General features: G+C 35.1%; 1 protein-coding gene across 1 annotated transcript in view; it reads right to left on the bottom strand.

Moving 5' to 3' along the window:
- Window positions 1-25,869, bottom strand: part of SGCZ (sarcoglycan zeta) — a 461,347-nt gene that overhangs the window by 62,717 nt on the left and 372,761 nt on the right. The window contains exon 4 of the mRNA XM_077848954.1: window positions 2,578-2,700. Coding sequence (XP_077705080.1) covers window positions 2,578-2,700 — 123 coding nt within the window. The remainder of the gene's footprint in view (window positions 1-2,577; window positions 2,701-25,869) is intronic.

The following is a 25,869-nucleotide window of genomic DNA, read 5'->3' as shown; positions in this document are numbered from 1 at the left end:
GGATTCTGCAGTTATGACCTCAAAATTATTTTATTATTTACAATCTTCTGGAACCATATGGTACAGATCTCTACTATAAAACTGATTAATTTTCTAGGATAACTGAATAATAAAAATCAATCAAAAGTAGTATGAAGAGTAAACTCATAGCTATGTGCATAAGTTTGAGATGGAAGGAAATGGATAAAGAGAACCAGAATGAGACATATGTATTTATCTGTCGATACATCCATATACATATATATATACATATATATATACACACATAGATGCCATGCATACGTCACATGTACACATACACAGAAAGGGAGAAAGATTAAGTTAGCAGAGATACTACCTGGAGACAGTTCATTGAAAAGCAGAAAAACTCAGATTTGGGGGGGACCACATTCTCTGCTGACTTTATAACTTAATAACTTAATAATTCCAGTTAACAATCCAAGGATGGCGACCAGTCTACCAAGAAAAAGAGGAAAATAAACACGACTATCCATGCCACTCAAAGAAAAAGTTGGAAACTAGTTAATGGGTCTAATTTTGTGAAGACAGCACTTCACTGCAACTGTTAAGAGACAAATCAACATAAGATCAGAGAAAGTTAACATTTCATGAGTTCATAAAAACTGTCAAGAGCTCTAGAATTTCCTGTCACTTATGAATGCAAAGTACTCAATGGGAATATCCGAATATGGATAAAATAATTTTTAGATAAACATGTAACATCCTAAAAGCTATCTCAGGATTGAAGCTGATAACCAGTAGGCACTACCAAAGTTCAAAGATTGTTAAATATTGAAATCACATCAGCTTAATCACCTGGAGTGTATTTCTACCTGGGTTCCTTGCCTTTGCACCAACCGGCACTAAATCCATGTCATTTCCTATTTGTCTGTGCTCTGTGTCAACAAGAACCATCATGCTTTTTGTTTTGTTCCCAGCCCCCCAAAATGGGGGCTTAGGAAGGTCAATTTCTGCCTTCAGTGAGACTTCCTTTACTGACGTTTCCAAGGAGTCTGAAGAAAGAAAGGGAGATGAGGCAGTTGGGCAGTAATGGGGAACACTCCAAACACCAACCCAATGGTTCAGGCTCCAACTACTCAGCAGAACATCCCATGAGAAAAAGGAACCCATGGGAGACAGTAGGAGCAGTAGTAGGGGGCCAGGGAAGCCCAGTGAGGATCCCCGTTTAATTATCTTTTTGAGAGGCACCTGAGTGGTTCAGTTGGTTAAGCATCTGATTCTTGATTTTGGCTCATAATCTCAGGGTCATGAGATTGATTGAGCCCTGCATAGGGCTCGGTGTTGGGTGTGGAGTTTGCTTAAGATGTTCTTTTTACTCCCACCACCTCCCGCCCCCAACCCACGCTCTTTGTCTCTCAAAAAAAAAGTAACTATCTTTGCTGAATTTCATTACCATTCAACTTTCTTGAAATACACACAAGCCCTCAGGTTTGTAACATTAGCAAGATTAATATCATCTTTACTAATAAATAAAAAGAACTAACTATTCCAATGTCATTATGTTCTAAGATATTCTAAACACACACAGGTACACATAGTTGTGCACACATACATACACTGATATAATTTGAGCACTAAAGTTATCATTATCATTTCAATCATTTAGATGAAGGAAAATTGGAGGCATAGAGTTTATTTAACTATGGAATGATGGAGGCAGGATTCAACCCAAACAGACGAAGAGCAGAGGCCAATTTCCATGCTAACTGTTCTGACTGCACTAGGCTCAGGAAGACTTAATTGATAGGATAGATATCCCATGAGCTGTTCCCAAACTCAAATTTGGGAAACACTAGGTCAAGCTTATCTCATTTTTTTTAATGTAGGCCCCTTGAGTATTTTTAAACTATGTTCTTAAAATAATATGTATTATGATTGCAAATCAAGTCATTCAAAGAGATTGTGCTTAAAATAGTCTTCATAAAATCCTTCCCTGCTCTCAGCCTTGCTTTTTGATTTCTGCTTTTGTTTTTGCTTTTTAATTTCAGTTGGTGATTGACTTTAATAGCCCTAATATTAGAATAATGACTTCAATAACTTCTAAATAATATGTGGACAGCACTATTTTTTGATGTATATACTTTTGAGAATTACAAACCCTAAAGAAAATAATTTAATTTACTTATAACTTTCCCCTCACTTCATTCTATAGTTGATATCTACATCTTAGTTCGTCTTTTGCATATCTTCTTCATATTTGCATTTAAATGATACCCCTGAATTGTATTCGTCCATTACCTTTAATCAGCTTTTCTCACTGTCTGCACCCCACTTTTTCTTCCACTCTCCTGACCCACTTTCCTCCGTCTATCCTACCACCACCTAGGACACACAGCTTTACTTTTATGTCACTAAGGCCAGTTTTTACATTGTCTTCTGCTGCCACAACCCGTGCCTTCTATTTGAAGACCACTGAGAAATCAAATAGTGTGAGATCATGTTATTATGTGAACTTGACTTTACGCATGGGGATCACACATCTTACAACACAGCTCTTGTTCAGATGCATGTTCTTTGAAGATGTAAACAATGTTCCAAGACCTCAAACTACAGTACCTGTAACTTTCAGCTTTTCAGCCCCAATGGTAATCTCATCTTCATCTGCAGAGAACAGCACCCTGCCATCTTCACTCGCTCTCACTTCAAATCTTTTACACTGAGCTTCCACAGCATCAGCTCCTATGGTCAGAGGAAAGGTTTAAAAGTGAAACTGGTATGCAGGAAACCATAAACATGTATCTTTTTTCTTTAGAAACAGAGGAGAAATACATGGATTACCTAGTTATTTTATGTCTGCAGTACGTTTTACATCTGAATTAATATTTTTAAAGTGTTACCTTTTGCTGTGGGCTAATTTGATAGTTTGCTGGGCTAGGAGATTGGGCATACATCTGACCTCTAAATACGTGACATAGTCCTAACAAAGTTTGTAGGTTTAGCTAGTTAAAAACAACAACAACAATAAGAAAAAAAACAAAAACTTTGCATATACACAAAGAGAGATGATATCTGCTTTGTTCTTGGTTGTAGCTTGAAAACTTGGCATTATACCTGGCACACACTGGATGTTCAATCAATACCTGTGGACCCAATGACTCCCATGTTCTCTCTGCAAGCAAACAATAGTGCCCATGGTCGCTGCATCACAAGGTACTTGGAGAGCATTACTCAATTATGAATCTTTAGCTACTCTACATTTCGTATATACTACTATTGAAGATTGTTCCACCTTTACTATCGCTGAATGTGAATACATGTTAACAGCCAATCTTGCAAATATATCTATATATTTAGTGCTCCCAAATGTATCTTCTCATCAATAATTTTCTTGATTTATTAAAATATAGCATTAAATAAATTTAGTTACATTACAAAATTGGAAATCTGTTTCTGATTTATTGGACAATTTTGCATATTAATCCATCTGAAAATCACAAAGGCAGCTTTCATATTTGGAAAACATGATTAATTTGTGAGTTTGAAGGCTTCGACAGAAGATCAAACTGGTCAGAGGGTGAGGAATTGCTTTTTCCATATTTCCAATTTATTTCTTTTGGCATAACATGTTTGGCATATGCTACATCTCCCCCTCCTGTAAAGATCTGGAGCATCTCTCCTTGCTAGCTACATCAGAAACTCTCATCAGATACAATTCAGCCTGGTCAGGGACCCAGGCACATCACACTTGTGCATATATCTTTTCATTTACTTTACATATGCTATGGACTGAATGTTTGTGTCTGCCAAAAACTCATATGTTGAAATTCAAGCTCACCATGTGATGGTATTAGGAAAGGCCATCTTTGAGAGGGGATTAGGTCAGGAGGGCAGAGCCCTCATGGATGGATTAGTGACCTTATAAAGTCTGCCTTTTCTCTCTCTGCAATCTGTCAAGTGAGGACACAGTGAGAAGCCAGCTATGTACAGGCCAGGAAGCAGCCTCTCAACCAGACGCTGGATATGTTAGTGCCTTGCAATTGGAATTCCCAGCATGTAGAGCTGTGAGAAATAAATTTCTTTTGTTTAAACCACCGAGACTATTGTATTTTAGCAGAGCAGCCCGAGCAGACTGTGACAATATATTACCACTATTTTTTAGATATATGACCCAGGAATTCAAAACATGAGATCCTCTTTGTATTCCAAAATATCCTCCAAATTTAAAATTGGGTCTGATTTCTAGGGGTACTTAGGTAAGAAGCTAGATAGGTGAATGAATACGAGATATAAACTTCCTGTCCCTTTCTTAGGCCTTCAACCCACCACAGCCCTGCTCCCAGTCCTAGCCCATGGGCTTTAATATCTTACACTTTCCCACTATCATAGCTTCTGAGAGGCATGTAAGAGGAAATATTAATTATAATCCCTAATAATATGTGGGACAACTTCTCTGAAAACAAAATGTATATTTTTCTCCTACTATAAGAAACTACCTGTTTTCAGGTCCACATAGAAAATTTTAAAAGTTTCAACTATGACAATGCTAAGATAAAACTTAGCTAACCTTGCAGGCTGTCAAGATCAAAACAGCATGAATTGTACTTTAACATCTGTTATATATATATATTGTAAAGCAAAGCGTCTTTCTTATGAAATTTAATGGCAATATTGAACAAACCATGGAAGAACCTATTGTCCTTGGTGACAGTCATTGTGTTTGATCTGCCAAGCATTATTTCAACAGCCTGTATTCAGTTGAGTATGTCTTCTGCTAATCATGATCTAACCTTCCTGTATCGTGCTTTTAATCTTTAAACCATAGTAACCCAACTGAGTGATGTTCAAAAAACCACTTGGGGCTGGATGTGTTGATAATTGTGACTTCTAAATTTGAAGGCCTCTATGTCTCAATCTTCAAGGCACTCAGACATACACTAAATCCGAACTGCCTGAAGGATATTCTAGACATTATATATATAAAGCCTGTTAACATGTGCATTACATCGCTATCTTTAGCTATAGTTATACTTCAAATATATTATATTGGGTGAATTGATCCACAAGGTAGATTAGTGACTTTAACAACACTGAAGTGCATCAGATCTATCTATCTGGGGATCCCTGGGTGGCGCAGCGGTTTGGCGCCTGCCTTTGGCCCAGGGCGTGATCCTGGAGACCCGGGATCGAATCCCACGTCGGGCTCCCGGTGCATGGAGCCTGCTTCTCCCTCTGCCTGTGTCTCTGCGCCTCTCTCTCTCTCTCTGTGACTATCATAAATTAAAAAAAAAAAAAAAAAAAAAGATCTATCTATCTATCTATCTATCTATCATCTATCTATCCATATATAATATATATATAAAATATATATATCCACACACATGCTGTGTATGGTCACAAATTTATAAGACTTTCTTGACATAACATTTAATGCCATTATATGGAAAATACTTTACTAACATAAATATGCTATATTGTATGTCACATAAACTAGTAGAAATATAAGTAGAGTACCCAGATATGGTAAAGTTAGTTGAAATATTAATTCATTAAATTCAAGTAAGCAAAAGCAAATAAGCAAGTAAGACAATATATGCACACCTGGAATTAAAAAAAAATGTGCATCTAGGCCATATATAAATACATGCAGAAACATTCAATTAAAAATAGATATATAAATTAATACTGCAGACTACACTTTTTTCAACCAATTAGTAAAATTTCAGAAGGCAAAACTGCAAGCAATTCGCAATACATTGACAGTAAATATTTTGAATCAGGAAATAACCGAATATATTATGCTTCTGTATGTTGCTTTTCTACAAAGAACAACCAGTAAATGCAGATAATTAGACACATACTGCATTGTTGTGGATATTTATATTTAAAGTTAATACATTAGGCTATATGAAATTGAAGTTACTATGTCATAACGTTTTGTGTTGTCTTATTTGTTTTTCATGTTCCTACCTCCATATATTTGCTAAGCTAAGCCAACTTAGGATCCAGTTGTTCAGAGCGGCAGTAAATACTAAGTTTCATTTTTTCTCCACCAGCAATGCTTCCAGAGTTGCAGAAAAGCAATATGCCTGATGACTGTGGATAAGGAGCTTTGATCTTAGCCAATAGATTGTGGGAAATAGGGTTATCTGGACAGTTCTATATTTTACTAGTCATCTCAAACACTAACTTCTTAACTAAAGTCTCAAGACTAAATGCTTCCTTAAGAATATCTGAAAAATGGGCAGCCCCAGTGGCCCAGTGGTTTGGCACCACCTTCGGCCCAGGGTGTGATCCTGGAGACCCAGGATCGAGTCCCATGTCAGGCACCCTGCATGGAGCCCTCTTCTCCCTCTGCTTGTGTCTCTACCTCTCTCTATCTCTGCGTCTGTCATGAATTAAAAAAAAAATATATATATATATATATATATATATATATCTGAGAAACTTATGTTAGCACTTCAAAATCAAATGGAGAGCAGTCAGGGATAAAATAAGTAAAGAGAATTGGAAGGAAAAAGAGAGAAAACATGAAAGTAAAATCATAGTTTCCACAAAAGGGTTGAAGTATTCAATATATATCCAAATATTTTCTCTAGTTCATTTAATGTTCTGTATATATTCTTTAAAAACAAACAAAGCCACAACAAAGCTAATTTCTTATTCTCCTCAGAGATGGCTCCATTGCCTTTTTGGAGCATTCACATTTCTTATAGTCATATTCAGTAGCCAAAGGCATATTTGCTGACAAATAGAGAGGCTCCAGTAATTTATCTACTGTCTTTGCATTTTCTACATTTCATCAGTCAAACACATGAATTGGAAAATTTTCTTCAATAAAAATCTCTACAGGGGCTCAAACAATATATTTCCATGGGGCCTCTTGGTACTATTTAGTCCTAATTTAAAGAAAACAAGGCAAAGATCAAAATGGATATGTCTAATTATCTCTGGTGTGTTTTCCTCAAGCATATCATGATGGATCTTTCTTCCAATATAACTCTGATTTTACATATTGTCAATATTTTCAAGGTCTTGAAGAAGGGAATTATTAAAAGATTAGAAACTCCCACAAGAAAAACAAAAACAAGAGTCAATACAGTGAACTAAATTTAGAGTTCTGAAATTCCCGTTTTAGAATTATCATCAGCTCCAAAAAACAAAAACCAAAGAAGCTGAAACCAAAGAATCTGCTTTCCTGACATATAAATACAAACAAGCATTATATTTATTTTATTTTACACTGTGTATGTCATTAAAAACTCTCATGTGGCAAGTGTACTCTTAGTGTACTTAGGGAGAGAAGGAGAAGCAAAATGAGGGAAAGTCACAGGGGCGGGGCTGGGAGATTTATCTTGAAACTAGGGATCCTGAGCCTTTGGCAATTGCAATCTCCACTGGATCCTGTCAGAGATTAGCACACCCACATCCCACCTCTACAACCTACCCCCAACCAGAGGGACTAATTTCTGTTTCAGAATCGGAGGAGTAACCATTCTTTCTTCAGCAAATAAGGTAGCTCAGCTCTATGAACCCTGAGGTTACATTCACCCTTATATCCCTACCTGGGTCTTCCTACCATTCTGTGTCTAGATCAGTGCCCTGTACACAGTTATTCTTCAATCCAAGTTTGTTTTTACAAAACAAATGAGCAAAAAGGAGGAGGGAAGGGAGAGAGGGAGGCAAGCCATGTAACAGACTCTTAATGTAGAGAACAAATTTATGGTTGCCAGAGGGAAGAGGGTGGAGGGATGAGTAAAATAGGGGATGGGGATTAAGGAGTGTACTTGTGGTGGACGCCTGGTGTTGTATGGAACTATTGAATCACTATATTGTACACCTGAAACTAATATTATACTGTACGTTAACTACCTGGAATTTAAATAAAAACTTTTTTTTAAAAAAGTTTGTTTTTAAACTGAATTCCACTGCTTTCCACCATTTGTGCTTTTATGCTTCCTTTGTCACTCCCTTGCCCATCTATACCACAGCTATGATCACACACTATTTTTTTATAATAAATTTATTTTTTATTGGTGTTCAATTTGCCAACATACAGAATAACACCCAGTGCTCATCCCGTCAAGTGCCCCCCACAGTGCCCATCACCCATTCACTCCCACCCTCTGCCCTCCTCCCCTTCCACCACCCCTAGTTCGTTTCCCAGAGTTAGGAGTCTTCATGTTCTGTCTCCCTTTCTGATATTTCCCACACACTTCTTCTCCCTTCCCTTATATTCCCTTTCAGTATTATTTATATTCCCCAAATAAATGAGAACATACAATGTTTGTCCTTCTCCGATTGACTTACTTCACTCAGCATAATACCCTCCAGTTCCATCCACGTTGAAGCAAATGGTGGGTATTTGTCATTTCTTTATTTTTTTATTTTTTATTTATTGATGATAGTCACACACACACACAGAGAGAGAGAGAGGCAGAAACACAGGCAGAGGGAGAAGCAGGCTCCATGCACTGGGAGCCCGATGTGGGATTCGATCCCGGGTCTCCAGGATCGCGCCCTGGGCCAAAGGCAGGCGCCAAACCGCTGCGCCACCCAGGGATCCCCGGGTATTTGTCATTTCTAATGGCTGATCACACACTATTGATCTCCATCTTCCTTTTTAAAAAAAATTATGAAAAGCTTATACATGTAACAGTTGTGTACATGATGTTACCTACCACCTGGCTGAAGAAATAGTTATCATTACCAACACCAGCCTTCAGCACATTCTCTTCTTAATCACATGTCCCTTCATCCTTAGGGAGCTCTGCATGTCACCATTATCCTGAAGTGAGTCTTTATTATTCTCATGTAACTTTATTACTTATATGTATCCTTCAAACATTTTTCTTAGTTTTACATGTCTTGGATTAAACACACACATACACACACTTACTGATAATATATACTCCCCACAGCCAGAACTTGGGGGCATGTGGGGCTGACTTTTTGTCTGGAAGTGGTTCTGTTCTCCTAGGGATATTATTCTCTCTGGCCAAAGCAATGGATTCATACACAAGCACATTACTCAAACATACCTCTGATTTTCACTCTACATTTTGAAAAAGAGGCACATTCTACTTTTCAGATCATGGGCACTGGGTGTGATAAAAACTTAAGCTTTTAAGGCTAGCTATACCCCTACATGGAAAAAATTTGTCTGAGAATTTAGTCCATCAGTGAAAAGGGGGGAAAAGTTGGAAGGAGAGTGAGAAGAACATAGAGACACATCTGAAACTACTGCTTAAATGGCCAGATCCAATCAGAAACAAAGTAATGTAGCCCTGGCCTTGCTTATTATATGAATCAATAAATTACTCATCTACCTCACTGAAGGTGAGGAGGATATAAATTCTGAATTGATTTCTTTTTGCATTGTTTTCACTCTCTGTATTTTCTTCTTTGTTTCCATAGATCCTTCTCTCTCTCCCTCTCATTCTTATCTTATTAAACAGAAGTTAGATATCTTCCACCTCTAACAAACTGACCAACGCCCCCCCCTCACACACACATACATCATTCGGATGTAATTAAAAGGAAAAGAAAATGCTCTAGGACTTTGTGGGGAGGGATGCCATAATATCCTGAGGCAAATTTCTTATATAGCCTTTGCATTGAGCAAACTAAATTTCTTCTTAGACAATGCCAAAACTAGCCTTAAAGGTATAAATATAATCTTTTACACCTGTATAGTTTAGTCTTTTGGTGATTTATAATAATATGACAATATTATTAATTAATTTATCATTATCATTATGCTGGTATGACTACCTAGCCAGCCATTTCATAAATTACTATAGTTTTTTCTCCTGGGCCTAGTCACTATGAATTTTGACAGGATCAAGTAAAATATGTTTCTTTATCCCACTTTTGTTGACTTCGTTATCTATGAGAAGTGAAAGTTTACATCTTTGACTTTTTATTTTGTTTAAGGGGACCAGTCAAACAGCATATGCATAATATTCTGGTTTTTTTTTTGGTATACTATGCAAACATGAAATTATAGGATTTCATAACTGTGGATGGCACAAAATTGACGAGTAAAATATTATTATCTAACATTTTTTGTGTATCAAAATCATTCATTTTCTTTTATTTTATAAATGAAAACTAGAAACAAAAAAAGGCATGCTGCATGCAGTGAAAAAAATACTATCTGATAGAATTATTCTTATGAGTAGAATCAGTGAATACTTAAATAATGAGAAAAGACTGCTTACAACTATATTTGCGGTAAGTTGCTTTTATAAGAAAGAGAGAAGAAAATGTTCTCTGGTAATCTCTCACTGCTTAACTTTTCAGCAGACATTAAAAATATCTAAAATGGGGATCCCTGGGTGGCGCAGTGGTTTGGCGCCTGCCTTTGGCCCAGGGCGCGATCCTGGAGACCCGGGATCGAATCCCACGTCGGGCTCCCGGTGCATGGAGCCTGCTTCTCCCTCTGCCTGTGTCTCTGCCTCTCTCTCTCTCTCTCTCTCTCTGTGACTATCATAAATAAATAAAAAAAAAATAAAGGGCAGAATCCTTTAAAAAAAAAAAATATCTAAAATGATATAATATAATATACTGAAGGACATGAGAGTTTCAAAGCCATTCCTTGATAATACTGAACTAAAGTTTTTTCCATTGTAGCCTATTACTTTTTAACATATGTTTCTTTCATAAGAACAACAAGTTAACTTCTCAGAGTTTTTCCTTCTTTCTTGTCAGCTTGCCCTGGTCTTCTGTGACATTTTAACACATCTATCAGGGTAGTTTCATGAAACTCCTTAGTACTTTTTTTTTTTTTTCCTTTCTAACATGCATTTTTTTTTCAAATAATTAACAAGTGTATCCACGCTACACATCAACACAAGCATAAAAAATGAATTGGTGCACAGTTTTCTGATATATTTTATGCAAATTGTCCCTAAATTATATGCAGTATAACTTGTTTACTTGTGGCAGTATAAATTTGCAGATGTATTCAACTAATAAGGTAATCTCATGGTACCAACTAAGTATATATTTTTTGCCAAATTTCAAGATTATCTTTGTTCTCAAAAACATCTGACTTTGACAATTTATCACCTGAATATCAGCAAAAGTCACTTTCATGTACTTACTATTTTAATGTAAGAGAACTTACACAGAAACCATTCTAGACAAAGAATTGTATCCTTGAAAATGTTATGAACAAGTAATCTCCTTCTTTACAGAGTGGCTCTAGCATATTTATTTATACTACCTGCTAAACTTTTTAAAAAAGATTTTATTTATTTGTTTGAGAGAGAGAAAGAGAGTATGAGCCGGGCAGAGGCAGAGTGAGAGAGAGAGGGACAAGTAGACCCTCCACTAAGCAGGGAGCCCAACATGGGCTCAGTCTTAGGACCCAGAGATTATGACCTGAGCCAAAGTCAGACACTTAACCAATTGAGCCACCCAGGAGTCCCTGCATGCTAATAATAGTAAGACTATTTGAGGTGTACTTATTGATAGTTTTCATAACAATTATTTCATATTCCTCTTTTTCTTCATATTCCTCTTAGTATTAGGTAGATTGTCTCTGAATTTCCTTTAATGGTAACATGTGTTTTGTGTTATAAATCAGTTAACTGAGCACTAAAGAAGAATAAACTTCAAGATAAACAATTTAAGAAATCCAGTATAAAATACAATTTTTATTATAATTGATCATTTTAGATATTGTTAGGCAATTGTGCATTATTGATTTGTTATAGCTAATGCATATTTTTATAATTATGTGGAATTCTTAGGATTGCTTGCATTGAAAAGTATTATTTCTGATCCCCATGAAGCATCATACTTGGGTTTCTGGAAAAATGATGAAATTGGGGTACTTGGATTAAAGCTCTTCTATCTGAAAGGAAGATCTAGTTTATAATCTGATAAGACAATTCCTCAAATTAGAGTGCCTTAGCCCACCAAAGGTCTGTTTCTTGTTCATGCTCATTTCTAGCAAGATTCAGCAAGATGCTATAATCACAGTAACCACTCAGGGACCCAAATGAAGGCTCCATATCAACACTTGCCTCCAAAGCTTTGGTAACAAGAAAAAAGGATATGGAACACTGAGTACTTTCATTTAGAAGTAGCACATCACTTTATTTTCTTGGCCAATGAAGGTGAACTCACCAAGTCTGTTCCCAAATAAGTAGGAATTTATAATACTTAATCCAGTGTTCACCTCTAAATACAAAACTGACAGAGAACAATAAAATATTTATTGGTTTGTCAGGGCTGCCAAAGCCCCACACATTGGGTAGCTTGAAAAACAGAAGCTTATTGCTTTACAGTTCTGGAGGCTAGAAGTCTGAAATCAAGATTTGGCAGAGTTGCTTCCTTCTGCGGCTGTAAGGGAAGGATCTGTTCTAGGTCTCTCTCCTTGGCTCATTTACAAGATGGACATCTTCTCCATGTATTTCATCTCCCCTCTACGTGTATCTTTCTGCCCAAATTTCTCCTTTTTATAAGAACACCAATCATATCTGATGGTCCACCCTAATGACCTCATTTTAACTTGACTATCTTTATCTCCAAATAAGATCCTATCTTCAAGTAAGATCACATTCTGAGATACTAGGGGTTAGCACTTTGTATATGATTTTTTTTTTTTTTTTTGGCAGGATGCATGATTCAACACATAAAAAATATCTTCAATGTTATGGGAAAAAAAGAAAAAAATAACAAAAACTTAAATGCCAACCTAGGATTTTAAGTCTAACAAAATTATCATCTAAGATTGGAGGCCAGAAGATATTTCAGACTAACAAAAAATGAAAGAACTAATCACCAACAGATTCAGTTTAAGAAAATTACAAAGGACTATTTCCCAGAAAAAGGAAACAGTCACAGATCAGATATCAGAGGTACAGGAAGATTAAGATTTGAGAAAATACACTTTCCTTGGCTTTCTTTTAGCTCACTAGTCATGCTTTTCCAGTCTACATCTGTTTTCCCCTTTTCTTCCTATTCTGTAAATATTTACACGCTCCAGAGGTCAGACTAATGACTCTTAAAATGTATTTGTGTGTGTGTGTGTGTGTGTGTGAAATGTCTCCAGAACAAAGAAAAAATAAAAGAATTGAAGAAAATCTTTCACTGTTTATATCCATTCACCTATAGGTTCTCTTCCATGATCATGGCTTTAAGTAAAGTACACATGTTCAAGTCCAAAATTTGTAACATGTGCACTAAATATTAGTTTAGTTATTACCCTGAAATTCACATTTACATAATTAACTGTTTTTAAATGTCAGAAAAGCTTTGTTTAACCTCAATAAAAACTCTTAATTATCACACACTGCTAATTTATTTTTTCCTCACTAATCCCTTTTTTGGTCAAGTGGGCCACAATTCACCGCAATAGTTTAACCCTCAAGTCCAAGGTTTATCTCAGATCCTGCTTCTGGAATTACAATATCAGGAACTTGGCAGACCTGGTCTCCCGGAAAACTGTTGAAAAAATATTTTATAAACAATCTGAATTCTCAGTAAAGAGTTCTAAGGATACATAGCAAATGAAGAAACATCTATTCAAGAAATCTATTAAAACTCAATAGAAACAGAGAGTCTATATCATTTGGATCATGAGCCACTTACTTTATCCCTCTCCCAGCCAAACTGATCGAAATTCCACTCTATGTAGGTATAGCCTAGAACACAAAGCTCCCTCTCCATCTACCTCCCAGGTGGAGAATTAAGGTATTTTCCCAGGAGGGAGAGGGTGTCAGCATTTCCCATCCTATGCTCTAGATAACATGCAGAGGACAGATTCCTACTAAGTTCAGCTGTGAGGTGAGGGCTCACTTCTTCCACTCAAACTCCACTCATAGGATATAGGCCCTCCTTAAGCATGATGTAGTGAAAATACAGGGGCCCAAATTGCCCTCCCTTTAGTTCTTTCACAGGTTGGAGTTTTCATGTCAGGAGAAGCAAGTCCTAGAAGCTACATCCAATCCCTGGCTTTGCCAAATGCCTGGCTACTAAGCAGGAGTGCCACTCAAAAAGCAATTTACCATTGTCCCTTCTTCCGGTTGTAGTTCAGAGATTTTTGCCCAAGAAGAGAAATGGGCTATAAAACAGAGAACTGAAGCTCTTTCCAAAGAAGACTTTATTTGCATCAGAGTTGGATTAAGTTCAAACCTAAGGATACTCTCAAAAACAATACAGCTGTGGTGAAATGTAATTAAGAGGAGACCAAAGACTATCAGAGACATAAGCTAAACCATAGTCCATGAAACAACTTCTGCTCCAGGACAATACTTAAAACAATAGCAATTAACCGGGAATTAGTACAGCTTATCAGCAGGGTGTAATCAGGGAAAGAGACAGAGTGCAATGCTAAAACTAGTTATTCTAGGTGACTGTATGCAGATTGAAGGATGTACCATCTCAGGAACTTCACAAGCTTTAAACTGAAGGGGAGGGGAAGGGACAGAAGGTAGGAATAGACTTCAAAAAAATAATCTAGTGAGTTATCAAAGAAATGAGCAAGCAAATAATAATAACAAGACCCGAGGTTGATGGTGGAGGACCAGAACCCAGAACTGCTACACTACATTACCTAAACTTTCCAATTTTCCACAAAAATTATGACATGCAAAGAAAGAAAGAAGTCTGACCCATAGATGGGAAATATCAGGCAATAGAATCTGCTTGTGAAAATGATCACATGCCACATTTAACAGGTGAGGACTTCAAATGGCTACTTAAAGTAGCCTGTATACACACATCTAAACAACTAAAGGAAACTGTGTTTAAAAAAGTATTATAAAATATTTCATCAAATGGAGAATATCAATACAGATATAGAAGTTGTAAAGGAAGCAAATGAAAATTCTGAAGCTCAGTACAATAGTTGAATGAAAAATTCACTCCACAGTAGATTTGAACTAGCAGAAGAAAGAATTTGCAATTTTAAAAATAAATACTATCTATAAAATCTAAGAACAGAGAGGAAAAAGAATGAAGAGAAATGAATAGAGCCATTAAAAGGCTTTCTTTCCACATAGAAATGACAAAAGCAAACTTAGTGAATAAAGATTTAGTCTTTAAATTAATGTTATATTTCAATTAAATATTTCTCTCAGAAATAGCACCTGACCAACTCATATATCTTCTGGTTTATAAAATACATAATTGGTTGTTTCAATAAGGTAACAGGATTTTCAGATAAAAAATAATATTTCTCTAAGATCTATTTTTTTCCAGGATCCCTGGGTCACTCAGCAGTTTGGTGCCTGCCTTTGGTCCAGGGTGTGATCCTGGAGACCCGGGATTGACTCCCTGCGTGGAGCCTACTTCTCCCTCTGTCTGTGTCTCTGCCTCTCTCTTTCTGTGTCTCTCATGAATAAATAAATAAAATCTTTAGGGAAAAAAATCTACTTTTTCCCTAAAAAATTTGAATTTGTTAAAAATTGAATTTGTTAAAAGTAATTCATGGAATGGATTTCTAAGTTTCTTATTTCCCGATTATCTATTCCTTTTTTGGATTTAAGCTTGGCTCTGTTGTCTCTTCAGGGCCCATCTCTTTCAGAAGAGGTATTTAAATCAGTGTATTTTACTGAGTCATTTAAACTAACTTCCTACGTTGTTATCATCCAATTGAAGCTTCTTAATTACTTTCTACATATTTTCCTTTACTATTCATTAGTATATTTTTTTTAATTCTGAAGTATTTTCTGATTAAAAGCAATGCCTGTCATCGGATTATCCAGCTAAATAGGAAAGAAAAATATTGTCACGAAACATGCAGCACATTTTAAATACTAGTCTAATTTTCCCAACATATCTCCACCTGTCTTTCCCTGAAGCCAGCTGTTTGGTACTCAGAGGATATAAATAATTTGATGATGAAATTAAGTGGAATATAATTATAATACTTGAAAAGAATTGCCTGGCAGATTATTTTCTTATTACTTACTTATTGCAGGTATTAAATGAAGTGATCTAAGAGTTGAAAGTACATTTCCCAAAAGTTCCTTCTGGATATTCGTGTATATCAGAACACTGGTTAGGCTGTTTCTTGCTCTAATAATATATATATGGTATGTGCTCAGTGGTTAGAATGGAAACCTGATGATGTCAGGGATCCAGGCCTCTTCTACTTTGTTACTCCACCACCTTCAAATGACAGCTTCCATCCTGGAGAGCCACATGGGTGCTCAGGTCGCTTTAATGTGTCTCATTCCAGAGAGAGGAAAGGCAAAAGGAAGGGCAGGCCCATTTCTTCTTCTTTCTTTCTTTATTTTTAAGATTCTATTTTAATTCCAATTAGTTAACCTACAGTGTTATATTAGTTTCAGATGTACTCATTTCTTTTAACAAGACACTATCTGAAATCAGTGCATGTCATCTCCGCTTACATCTACTTGGCTAGAATTCAGGCACACCTGGCTGCAATAGAAGCCTGTAGCCTTGAGCTGGGTAGTCACATGGGTAACTAACACTTGAGGTTGTATTCTAAAATAGAAGAGGAAGAATGGCCACAGAGAAGGAGCCATCAATGGTTTCTACAGCATCACACAAGTGTTTTTACCTCAGAAATTAATCTTAATCATTCCTCAGATGTCCAAAAACTCTAGAATCAACATTTACACATATTTTTCTTATGGTCCTTTTGCCAGTAATAGCTGGATTCCATATCCTGTAGGGTTACTTTTCTTAATTATGGTCCTGTTATTTTATCTGAAATAATACGGATCCCTTTGCCTATAAATTAAGCAAAGGAAGGCTATCAGAAGCAGAAACCCTTTAGGTTTGAATCACACTGTGTATAAACAAATTGCTTATATTTATATAAATTTCTATGACCCACAAAAAAATGCCATATAATCAATGACTTTTAAAAACAAACAACATACATAACATACTAGAAGCATACTGATTTAGTAAAAATATTTTCTCCAAAAATCCTAGTTGGGTAATACTTTATTGTAAAGACAGAAAATAAATAATTTTATAACCTTTTTATTTAGGAAATTATTATGTTGTCATTTATTAATTTTTGCATTTAAAGAAAAATAAATGATAATATGGAAAAAATACTGTTCTATCGCTTAGTGGTCTGCTTGACAACTACCACTAATTATTACTCATTCTGATTTTTTTTCTTACTATATAATTTGATGTTATTGAACGCTATTTTTTATAACTAAACCTCTATTTCTTTCCATAACATTTATATTTTAGAAAAGCAATATCACATTCGGATATTAAAACATTTTGTGACCTTCAAGAATTCTTCAATAAAATTTACAGTAAAATAATTATGAATATATTGCATATCATGTTTGAGCTTTTATTCAAGAATTCTATTTAAGCCTATATTTAATACTATTAGCTATTTCATCTGATTCTATAGTTCTTTTCTTCCAAGTCTTCATCTTCACTAATTAGATAAGCATGAAATTGATGTCAGTACATTAGTTTCTCAATATTGTTTTCATGTATTTCTAATATATATTTAGCTATTAAGACAAGAATTACTATAAAAAAGACCAGTAGATAGCCTTAATGGAGTATATATTTGAATTTAGAATACAATTTTCATTTTCCAAATTAAATTAAGGGAAACCTAGAGGGATTTAATAAAATACAACACATCAGTGATGTATTCCATCAGAGACTATACTTTACACTTACTAAAAATCATATGCAATAGGTGTGTATGTCTGCATATACTGTAAGGAGTGATAACATCCTTTTAAAATTACTGCAGTTACATATAAGTTTTTTACATATGTTATTTGTGGTTATGTTGGCAGAAGAGATACTGTTTTTGAACATCTCTCAGTAGGAGACTATATCCAATTTGCTGTCAAAATCTTTTCTTCTGCATTATTGTTCATAAATCACATTTTCTTTTGACAAGGTAATGCATTTACATAATACAAAAGTAAAAAGCATAAGTTATATAGGATGAGTCTCATTTCTACTCTTGCCCTATAAATCCTCTTCTGACATTTCCCTTAAATGGAACAATTTTCGTTGTTCCTTGTAAACTTTTTTATTTTTAGCAAATACAATAAGCATGAACAAAATGCACATTTTTTCTTAAAGAAAATGCACATTTTTTATAATGTTTGTCCACTGCTTTTCACATAATAATTGTACTCTACTTTTAAATTATCTTTTGATTCATGATAATCTAAAAAAATGAGAGGATATAATAATGCAGGCACTCAAACTTGTCTAGCTTTTGTTTGACTCAATATGTGGTTTTTTAACATGTGTTCATATTTGCTTACAATTATTCTGGTAAGTTGTAACCGCTTGTAGTTTAGTAAGAAAATTCCTATCTGAACAACATATTTTATTAATCATTTTGAGGAATACAGTGATGCCATGTTAATTAAAATTTCTCATGACACTAAAATTGGATAGCTACTTAACAGAATGACAATTCTAAAGGATCCTGACAGGTTGGCATGACACAATGATAATTTTTAATAAACATTAATAAAATAGATATATTTTACATGGGAATAAAGAGACGTCCTTTGAAAAATATAATGTAAGGAGGGAGAATTATCAACACTTGTGTGTGGGGGGAATGTTTTGTTTGTTAGGCAACCATGTCAGATGGATTTAAGTAGTTAATATTTTCTTAGATTGTATACCTGGAGATGCAATGCTGATGAGCAAGAAAATGATCTTGTTAAACTCTAGGTGATTAAACCGTATCTATCTGGATTATCGTATGTTATTATAGGCATTCTCTGATGGAGGATTGTTGATGTGAATTAAGAATGTGACCAGAGTAAGGACAACCTTTTTGGTGAAGAGATATAAACTTAGTCAATACAGTGAAATTACTTTTGGAAGTGTAGTGTAATCATAGTTGGAATGAAAAAGTGTGTTATATAAATAGCAGAGGGTGAGTGTGTCACACATTTTGGTCACACCTTACCTGACAGCTCAGCTGCATTTTAACTTCTAAGGTTTATGAAGGCTGTTGACATAACTTATAATGATAGGAAAATAAACAAAATGATAAAAAAAAAAATCTGCTTCTGAGCAAGATGGAATATCCAAGAGCAGATTTACCCTCTCATCTGAAATAACAACAAAAAAAGACAAAAGTATGTAAAAAGTATATAAAAGTATGGTTTTCAAAACATTTGACATCAGGGAATGAAGAACAGTAATGCCTAAGAGACATAAACAAATGGATAGGATCATACGTACTACAAATTACTGCATTAACGGAGTTCCCAGTCTGTGGTGCAGAGACAAGCAACTCAGGTGGAACCCAGAGACTTCCTGAGTTGGGAGAAGGAGCAGAGACTCAGCGGGACTGACAGGTAGAGCTTTCAGGACAGAGTATCAGAGAGAATGGAGCTACTTAGAGAAAGGAACTCTAGAGATCTTCAGAAGACCTTCCTCAAAAAATCAGTAGATTATATATCATTGCAAGTATGTAAGAAAACTATCATAGGTCAGAGAAAGAAATAGAGGAAATATTGTCTGGCATTTCCACCGGGGTGAGACTAGTACCCTCCAGATTTGAAAAAAAAAAACAAATACAAATATCACAAATAATGCGGCTTCGGTAGAGGACTCAGGAAAATCTTGAATCACAGTTCATAATACAGAATGATTAGCCACAGACCTAGCAAAGCCACAGATCTGCCAAAGAAACCTCAAATGCAGGACCCTGAAGGATCAATTCATTTTCCATTAATTGCATTCAGAACAAAGTCCAAGAATATTTATAGAAATCAAATAGTTTGCAGCATCAAAAAAAGTGAAATGTACCATGCCTCCCATCAAACATTAAAAGACTATGAGCCACAAAAAGCACAAAAACATGGCCCATAATGAAAATATTAAGTAATCAGAAGTGACTCTGAATTGACAAAAATGTTTAACTTTGCAGAAATGGATGATAAAACCTTTATTATAATTGTATGCTGTATGCTCAAAATTTAGAGATATGGACAAAAATACCCAACTCAAAATTCCAGCAAAGAAAACTACAATTAAATGAAAATACATGAAATGGGATTAGCAGTAGGTTGGACATTGCAAAAAATATGTATGCAAGTGAATGTGATCCATAATAAAATATAAAAAGAGAGTGGAATTAAGAAGAAAATATTTTATTTATTTATTTGACAGAAAGAGAGAGAGCAAGAGCACAAGCAGAGGGAGCTACAGGCAGAGGGAGAGGGAGAAGCAAGCTCCCCGCTGAGCAGGCAGTCATAAGTGGGGCTTAATCCCAGACCCCTGGGATCATGACCTGAGCTGAAGGCAGACACATAACCAACTGAGCCATCCAGGCACCCTAAGAATGGAATTTTTTAAAATGAAGAGAACATTAGTAATGTTTTAAACAACTTTATGTGGGTTCCTATACTTTTCTTGGAGAAGAGAAGGGGGCTGATGATGGACAAAATATTTGAAGAAATAATGAATAAAATTTTCTAATTTTAATAAATGAAATAAAGCTATACACACATAACAACAAATCCTAAACACAAAAATATTAAGAAATGTTTGGTATAATAAAAACTCTACCAAACAAAAACATTCAAATTGTTGGAAATGAGTGATAGAGTGCAAATTACAAAAGTAATCATATATAAAAGATACCATTGTATACAGAATAATAAAGATAAGGAGAGCAAAAGATTCCTGTTAGAAATAATGCAAGAGATAAAATAAGAAAATATTTTCCTAAAATAGAAATATTTGCAGTAACACCGCCACACATGTACCCCAAACAGAACAATCTAAAACTCTGTATTTAGTGAAAAAATATTTTTTAAAGATTATTTATTTATTTATTTATTTATTTATTTATTTATTTGAGAGAGAGAAGAGGGGAGACAGGGAGACAGAGGAAAGAGTGCATGAATGGGGGGCAGAGGAAAGGGACAAGCAGATTCCCTGTTGAGGGGGGATCCTGCTGCAGGGCTTGATCCCAGGACTCTGAGATCATGACTTGAGCTGAAGTCAGATAATTAACCTCTTAAGCCACCCAGGTGCCCCTCTAATGAAAATATTTTTCAGAAGAAAAGGGAAAAAAAGATAATTACAGATGCAAAAACTTGAATAGTTAATTACTAGCCATCTGCATTATAGGAGATGTCAGATGGAGTTCTTAGGAAAAAAGTAGATGATGTCAGATGGAAATATAAATTTATATAGAGAAATAAATTGTAATGGCGACTATTTTGATAAATATGCTTTTCTTATTATTTAAATTGTTTAATACATAATTAACAATTTGAACAAAAATAATAACAATGTATTGTGAAATGTGTAAATTGAGTACATAAAATGTATGATTATAGACCTCTAAACACAGGGAAGGAAAAATTAAAGTATACTCTCCTAAGGTCCTTTTTGAAGTGTTATGGTATCACTTGAAGGTAAACTATGATAAGTGAAAGATGTTTATTATAAGCACTAGAGCAACCAACCAGCAGAAAAATAAACACAAACAAAAAACAAGAAAAAAAGAAAAAAAAAAGCCAATGACCAAGTGGCATCATACAAATCTCAGCTAATCTCTGTCTCTCTCATGAATAAATAAAATCGTAAAAAAAAAAAAAAAATAGCAAGATGATAGACCTGAAGCTAACTATATCTATTGAATGGAAATAATGCGAATACTCCAGTCAAAAGGTAAAAACTGGCAAATTAGATAAAAAAATAAGATCCAACTATATTGCACCTACAAGGAATCTACACTTTAAATAAAAAGATACAAGTTAAAAGAAAAAGGATAGAAAATGATATGCTAACTCTAATCCAATGAAAACAGAGCTGACTTAAAAAAAAAAGATTTTATGAATTTATTTGAGAGAGAGAGAGAGAGAGCGAGAGAGAGCAAGAGCACAGGAGTGAGGGGGAAGAGGCAGAGGGAGAGGGAGAAGCAGACTACCCACTGAGCAGGAAGCTGGACGCAGGCCAGATCCCAGGACCCTTGGACCATGACCTGAGCCAACGGCAGATTCTTAACTGACAGAGCCACCCAGGGCCCCAGAAATGACTGTTTCTAATCAAATTAAAGTGTATTATCAGAGATAAAAAGATAATTTCATATTGATGAAGAGGTCATGGGTCAGAAGTCTTCTTCTGACAAAAAATAATCCTAAATGTTTGTATACTTAATGAAGGGCTTTGGAGGAAATACCCAAAGGAAAACTTATAGAACTGAAACAAACTCAAAATCACAGAAATTTCAAGCCCTATTTCACAAAAATAAATATAACAAGTCAACTAAAATTGAGCAAGGATGTAATAGATTTCAGCAACACAAACTGTACTTGCTATTTATAAAAAAAATGTTACCAATCAAAATATACTAGTTCTTTGAGTGCACATGTAACATTTTCCAAGATAGAACTAATTTTAGTACATAAAACAGTCTCAATAAACTAAAAAAAGTCTCGTCTTACAAATTATATTATTATAACAATGTCATTAAGAAATGAAGTTTATGAGAGATATGAAAAATCCCAAAATATTTAGATTCAATAATCCACTTCTATATAATCCATCAAAGAAGAAATTAAAATAGAAAGTACAAAGTATTTTGAAGTAAATGAAAATGTAAACAAAACATATATGAGTTTTTTCGATAACACCAATGTTATACATAAATGTAAACCGATAGCACTAAGCATCTACATAAAAAATGTGGAGAGGCGCCTGTTGGCTCAGTCAATCAAGCCTCTCACTTGGGATTTCATTTCACGTCATGATCTTGGAGTTGTGGGGTCAAGCTCCACCTCTGACTGCACTCAGTGTGGAGTCTGCTTCAGATTCTTTCTCCCTCTCCCTCTGCCCCTCCCCACTTGCACTCTCTCATGGTGGGAATGGAGTTTACTTTAACCAAAAATATGCAAAAACCTAAAATCAAGGACCTCAGTTTTCACCTCAAAAAACTAGAAAAAGGAGCACAATTTAAATCCCAAGTAGCAGTAGGGGAAAACAAAAATCAAAGCAGAAGTCAGTGAAAAGGAAAGAGAAGAATAGAGGATATTAACGAAACCAGATTTTATTGTTTTTTTTTTAAGATGTTATTTATTTATTTGAGAAAAAGAAGAAAGAGAGCATGAGCAGGTATGGAGGGGCAGAAGGAGAGAGAGAGAGAGAGAGAGAGAGAGAGAGAAGCAGACTCCCTGCTGAGCAAGGAGCTCAATGTGGGGCTTGATACCTGGACCCCAATATCATGACCTGAGCTGAAATCAAATGCTTAACTGAGTCACTCAGGTGTCCCCCAAATTTTATTGTTTGAAGAGATCAATAAAACTAATAAACATCTAGCCAGGAAAAAAGTGAGAAAACACAAACTACCAGTATTAATACAGTAGTCCTCCCTTATCTGCAGTTTCAGTTTTATGTGGTTTCAGTTACTCCTGAGCAACTGTGGTTGGGAAGCAGATGATCCTTCCTCTGTCATTGCCTCAGGACAATAGTGGTCTAACCCTAGTCACAGTGTCCATGTCATTTACCTCACTTCATCTCTTCACTCATCACACTATCATCCAACATAATCACAAGATGACAGGTGAGTGCAGTACAGTAGGATATTTTGAGAGAGCACATCTACATCTCTTGTATCAAAGTAAATTGTTATAATGTTTTATTTTATTAGTAGTTATTGTTTTTTTAAGATTTATTTATTTATTTATGATAGACATAGAGAGCGAGAGAGAGTGGCAGAGACACAGGAGGAGGGAGAAGCAGGCTCCATGCCGGGAGCCTGATGTGGGACTCGATCCCGGGACCCCAGGATCGTGCCCTGGGCCAAAGGCAGGAGCTAAACCGCTGAGCCACCCAGGGATCCCCTATTAGTTATTGTTATTAATTGATTACTATGCTTAATTTATAAATTAAACTTTATCAGAGGTATGTAAGTGTAGCAAAAACAATATATGTAGTGTTCAGTACTACCTGCAGTTCCAGGTATCCACTGAGGGTCCTGGAACATAAGGGGAGAACTACTGTAACGAGTAAAGTGACATCCCAACATATTCAAAAGATATAAAAAATTAATAAAGCTATATTATAAGTGACTTTATGCCTATACATTTGATAACTTAGATGAATGGGCATATTTCTTGAAAGACACAAACTACCAAAGTTCACTCAAGGAGAAATAGATAAATTGCATGTCCTTATATTTATTAAAGACATTAATTTATGTTTGAAAACTTTCCTGTAGAATTCTAACAAGTCAATTAGAAGATAAATGACCCAATTTAAACATGGACAACATAGACATTTCACACACACACAGAAAAGAAACAAGGGATGTCTAACAAGTCCATAAAAAGATGCTGAATATTAGTAAGAAAATGCAAGTTAAAGACACAGGAGTTATCATTTCATACCCACTAGAATTATTGTCCTTAGAAAGCGACAGTAACAAGTACTGGAAAATTTGTGGAAAGACTGGAAATGCAAAATTTTTTAACCACTTTGAAAAACAGTTTAGTATTATTTTAAATAAACACAAATTTGCCACACAACTCAGCATTCCACTCTAGATATCTACCAGAGAGAAATGAATACCTAAATACACACAAAGATTTGTACACGGATGTTCATAGCAGCATTATGTTTAATAATAGCTCCAAATTGAAAATGATCCATATATCTATTAACTGATTAATTCACAAACAAAATGCAGTAGTCATATGCAATGGATTATATTCAGAAATTAAAGCAATAGACTACACTGACACATACTACAATATGGGTGAAACTCAAAAGCATTATACTAAGTGAAAGGAGCCAGACACAAAGATCAAATATTACCTGATTCCTTTATATTAAATATCCAGAAGAGGCAAACTTATATACAGAGAAAACAAATTATTGGTTGGCTGTGGAGGCATATAATAAAAGAAAATTACTACAAACAGGTAATAGGTACATTTTGGAGGTCATAGAAATTATTTAATATTGGATTATGGAAATGGTTGTGCTACTTTGCAAATTTACTAAAATCCATTGAAGTATGCACTTAAAATGAATGTATTTAATTTTATGTAAGTTAAATATCAATAATTTTATTAATAAAGTTTCCCTAAAGAACACTTAAGGTCCAGATGACTTTACTTGCATAACAGCCAATTCTACTACACATTTAAGTAAGAAATAATACCATTTCTAGACTACAATAGAAATGGAGGGAATGTAGGGAGCCTGGTGGGCTCAGTGCATTGAGTGTCTGTCCAATTCTTGGTTTCGATTTTGGTCATCATCTCTGGATCATGAGATGGAGCCCTGCATTGGGCTCAGGGGGTAACTGCTTGAGATTCTCTCCCTCTTCCTCTTCCTCTACTCCTCTCCCTACTTGCACACAGTCTCTCTCTCCCTATCTTCCTGTCTCAAATAAATAGATAAATCTTAAAAAAAAAAATGGAAAGAACACTTCCTACCTTATTGATTCTTGTATTACTCAGATACTAAAGAAAAGCTACAGGCTAATATCCCTCCTGAATAAAGAACACTATAGATCTTCAACATATGATATAATCACATGTCTGAGCAAATCAAATCAAGCAATATTTATAAAAAGGATAATACATCTTAAATAATGTTGTTTATCTCAGGATAAATATTTTGAGATCAGTTCAGCATTTGAAAAATCAATCAATATATTTGACCATATTATGCCAGGGTGAACAAGAAAAATCATATGGTTATTACTGCAAAAATCATGACAGTGTGGCACTTATAAAAGGATAGACCCATACATCAATGGAACAAAACAGTGCAGGAGTAGACCTGCAAATATAAAATCAATGATTTTTGGCACAAATTCCAATGCAATTTAAATAAGGGGAAAGTCTTTTTAACAAATGATGCTGGGACATTTGGACTTCCGTTAAAAAAAAAGAACCTTGGTCCCTACCACAAAATACATATGAAAATTAAGTA

The sequence above is a fragment of the Canis aureus genome, chromosome 15 (assembly GCF_053574225.1).
Source record: "Canis aureus isolate CA01 chromosome 15, VMU_Caureus_v.1.0, whole genome shotgun sequence".
Lineage (NCBI taxonomy): Eukaryota > Metazoa > Chordata > Mammalia > Carnivora > Canidae > Canis > Canis aureus.
Note: the sequence above shows the minus strand (reverse complement) of the source record. Positions and strands in the feature narration are given on the sequence as shown.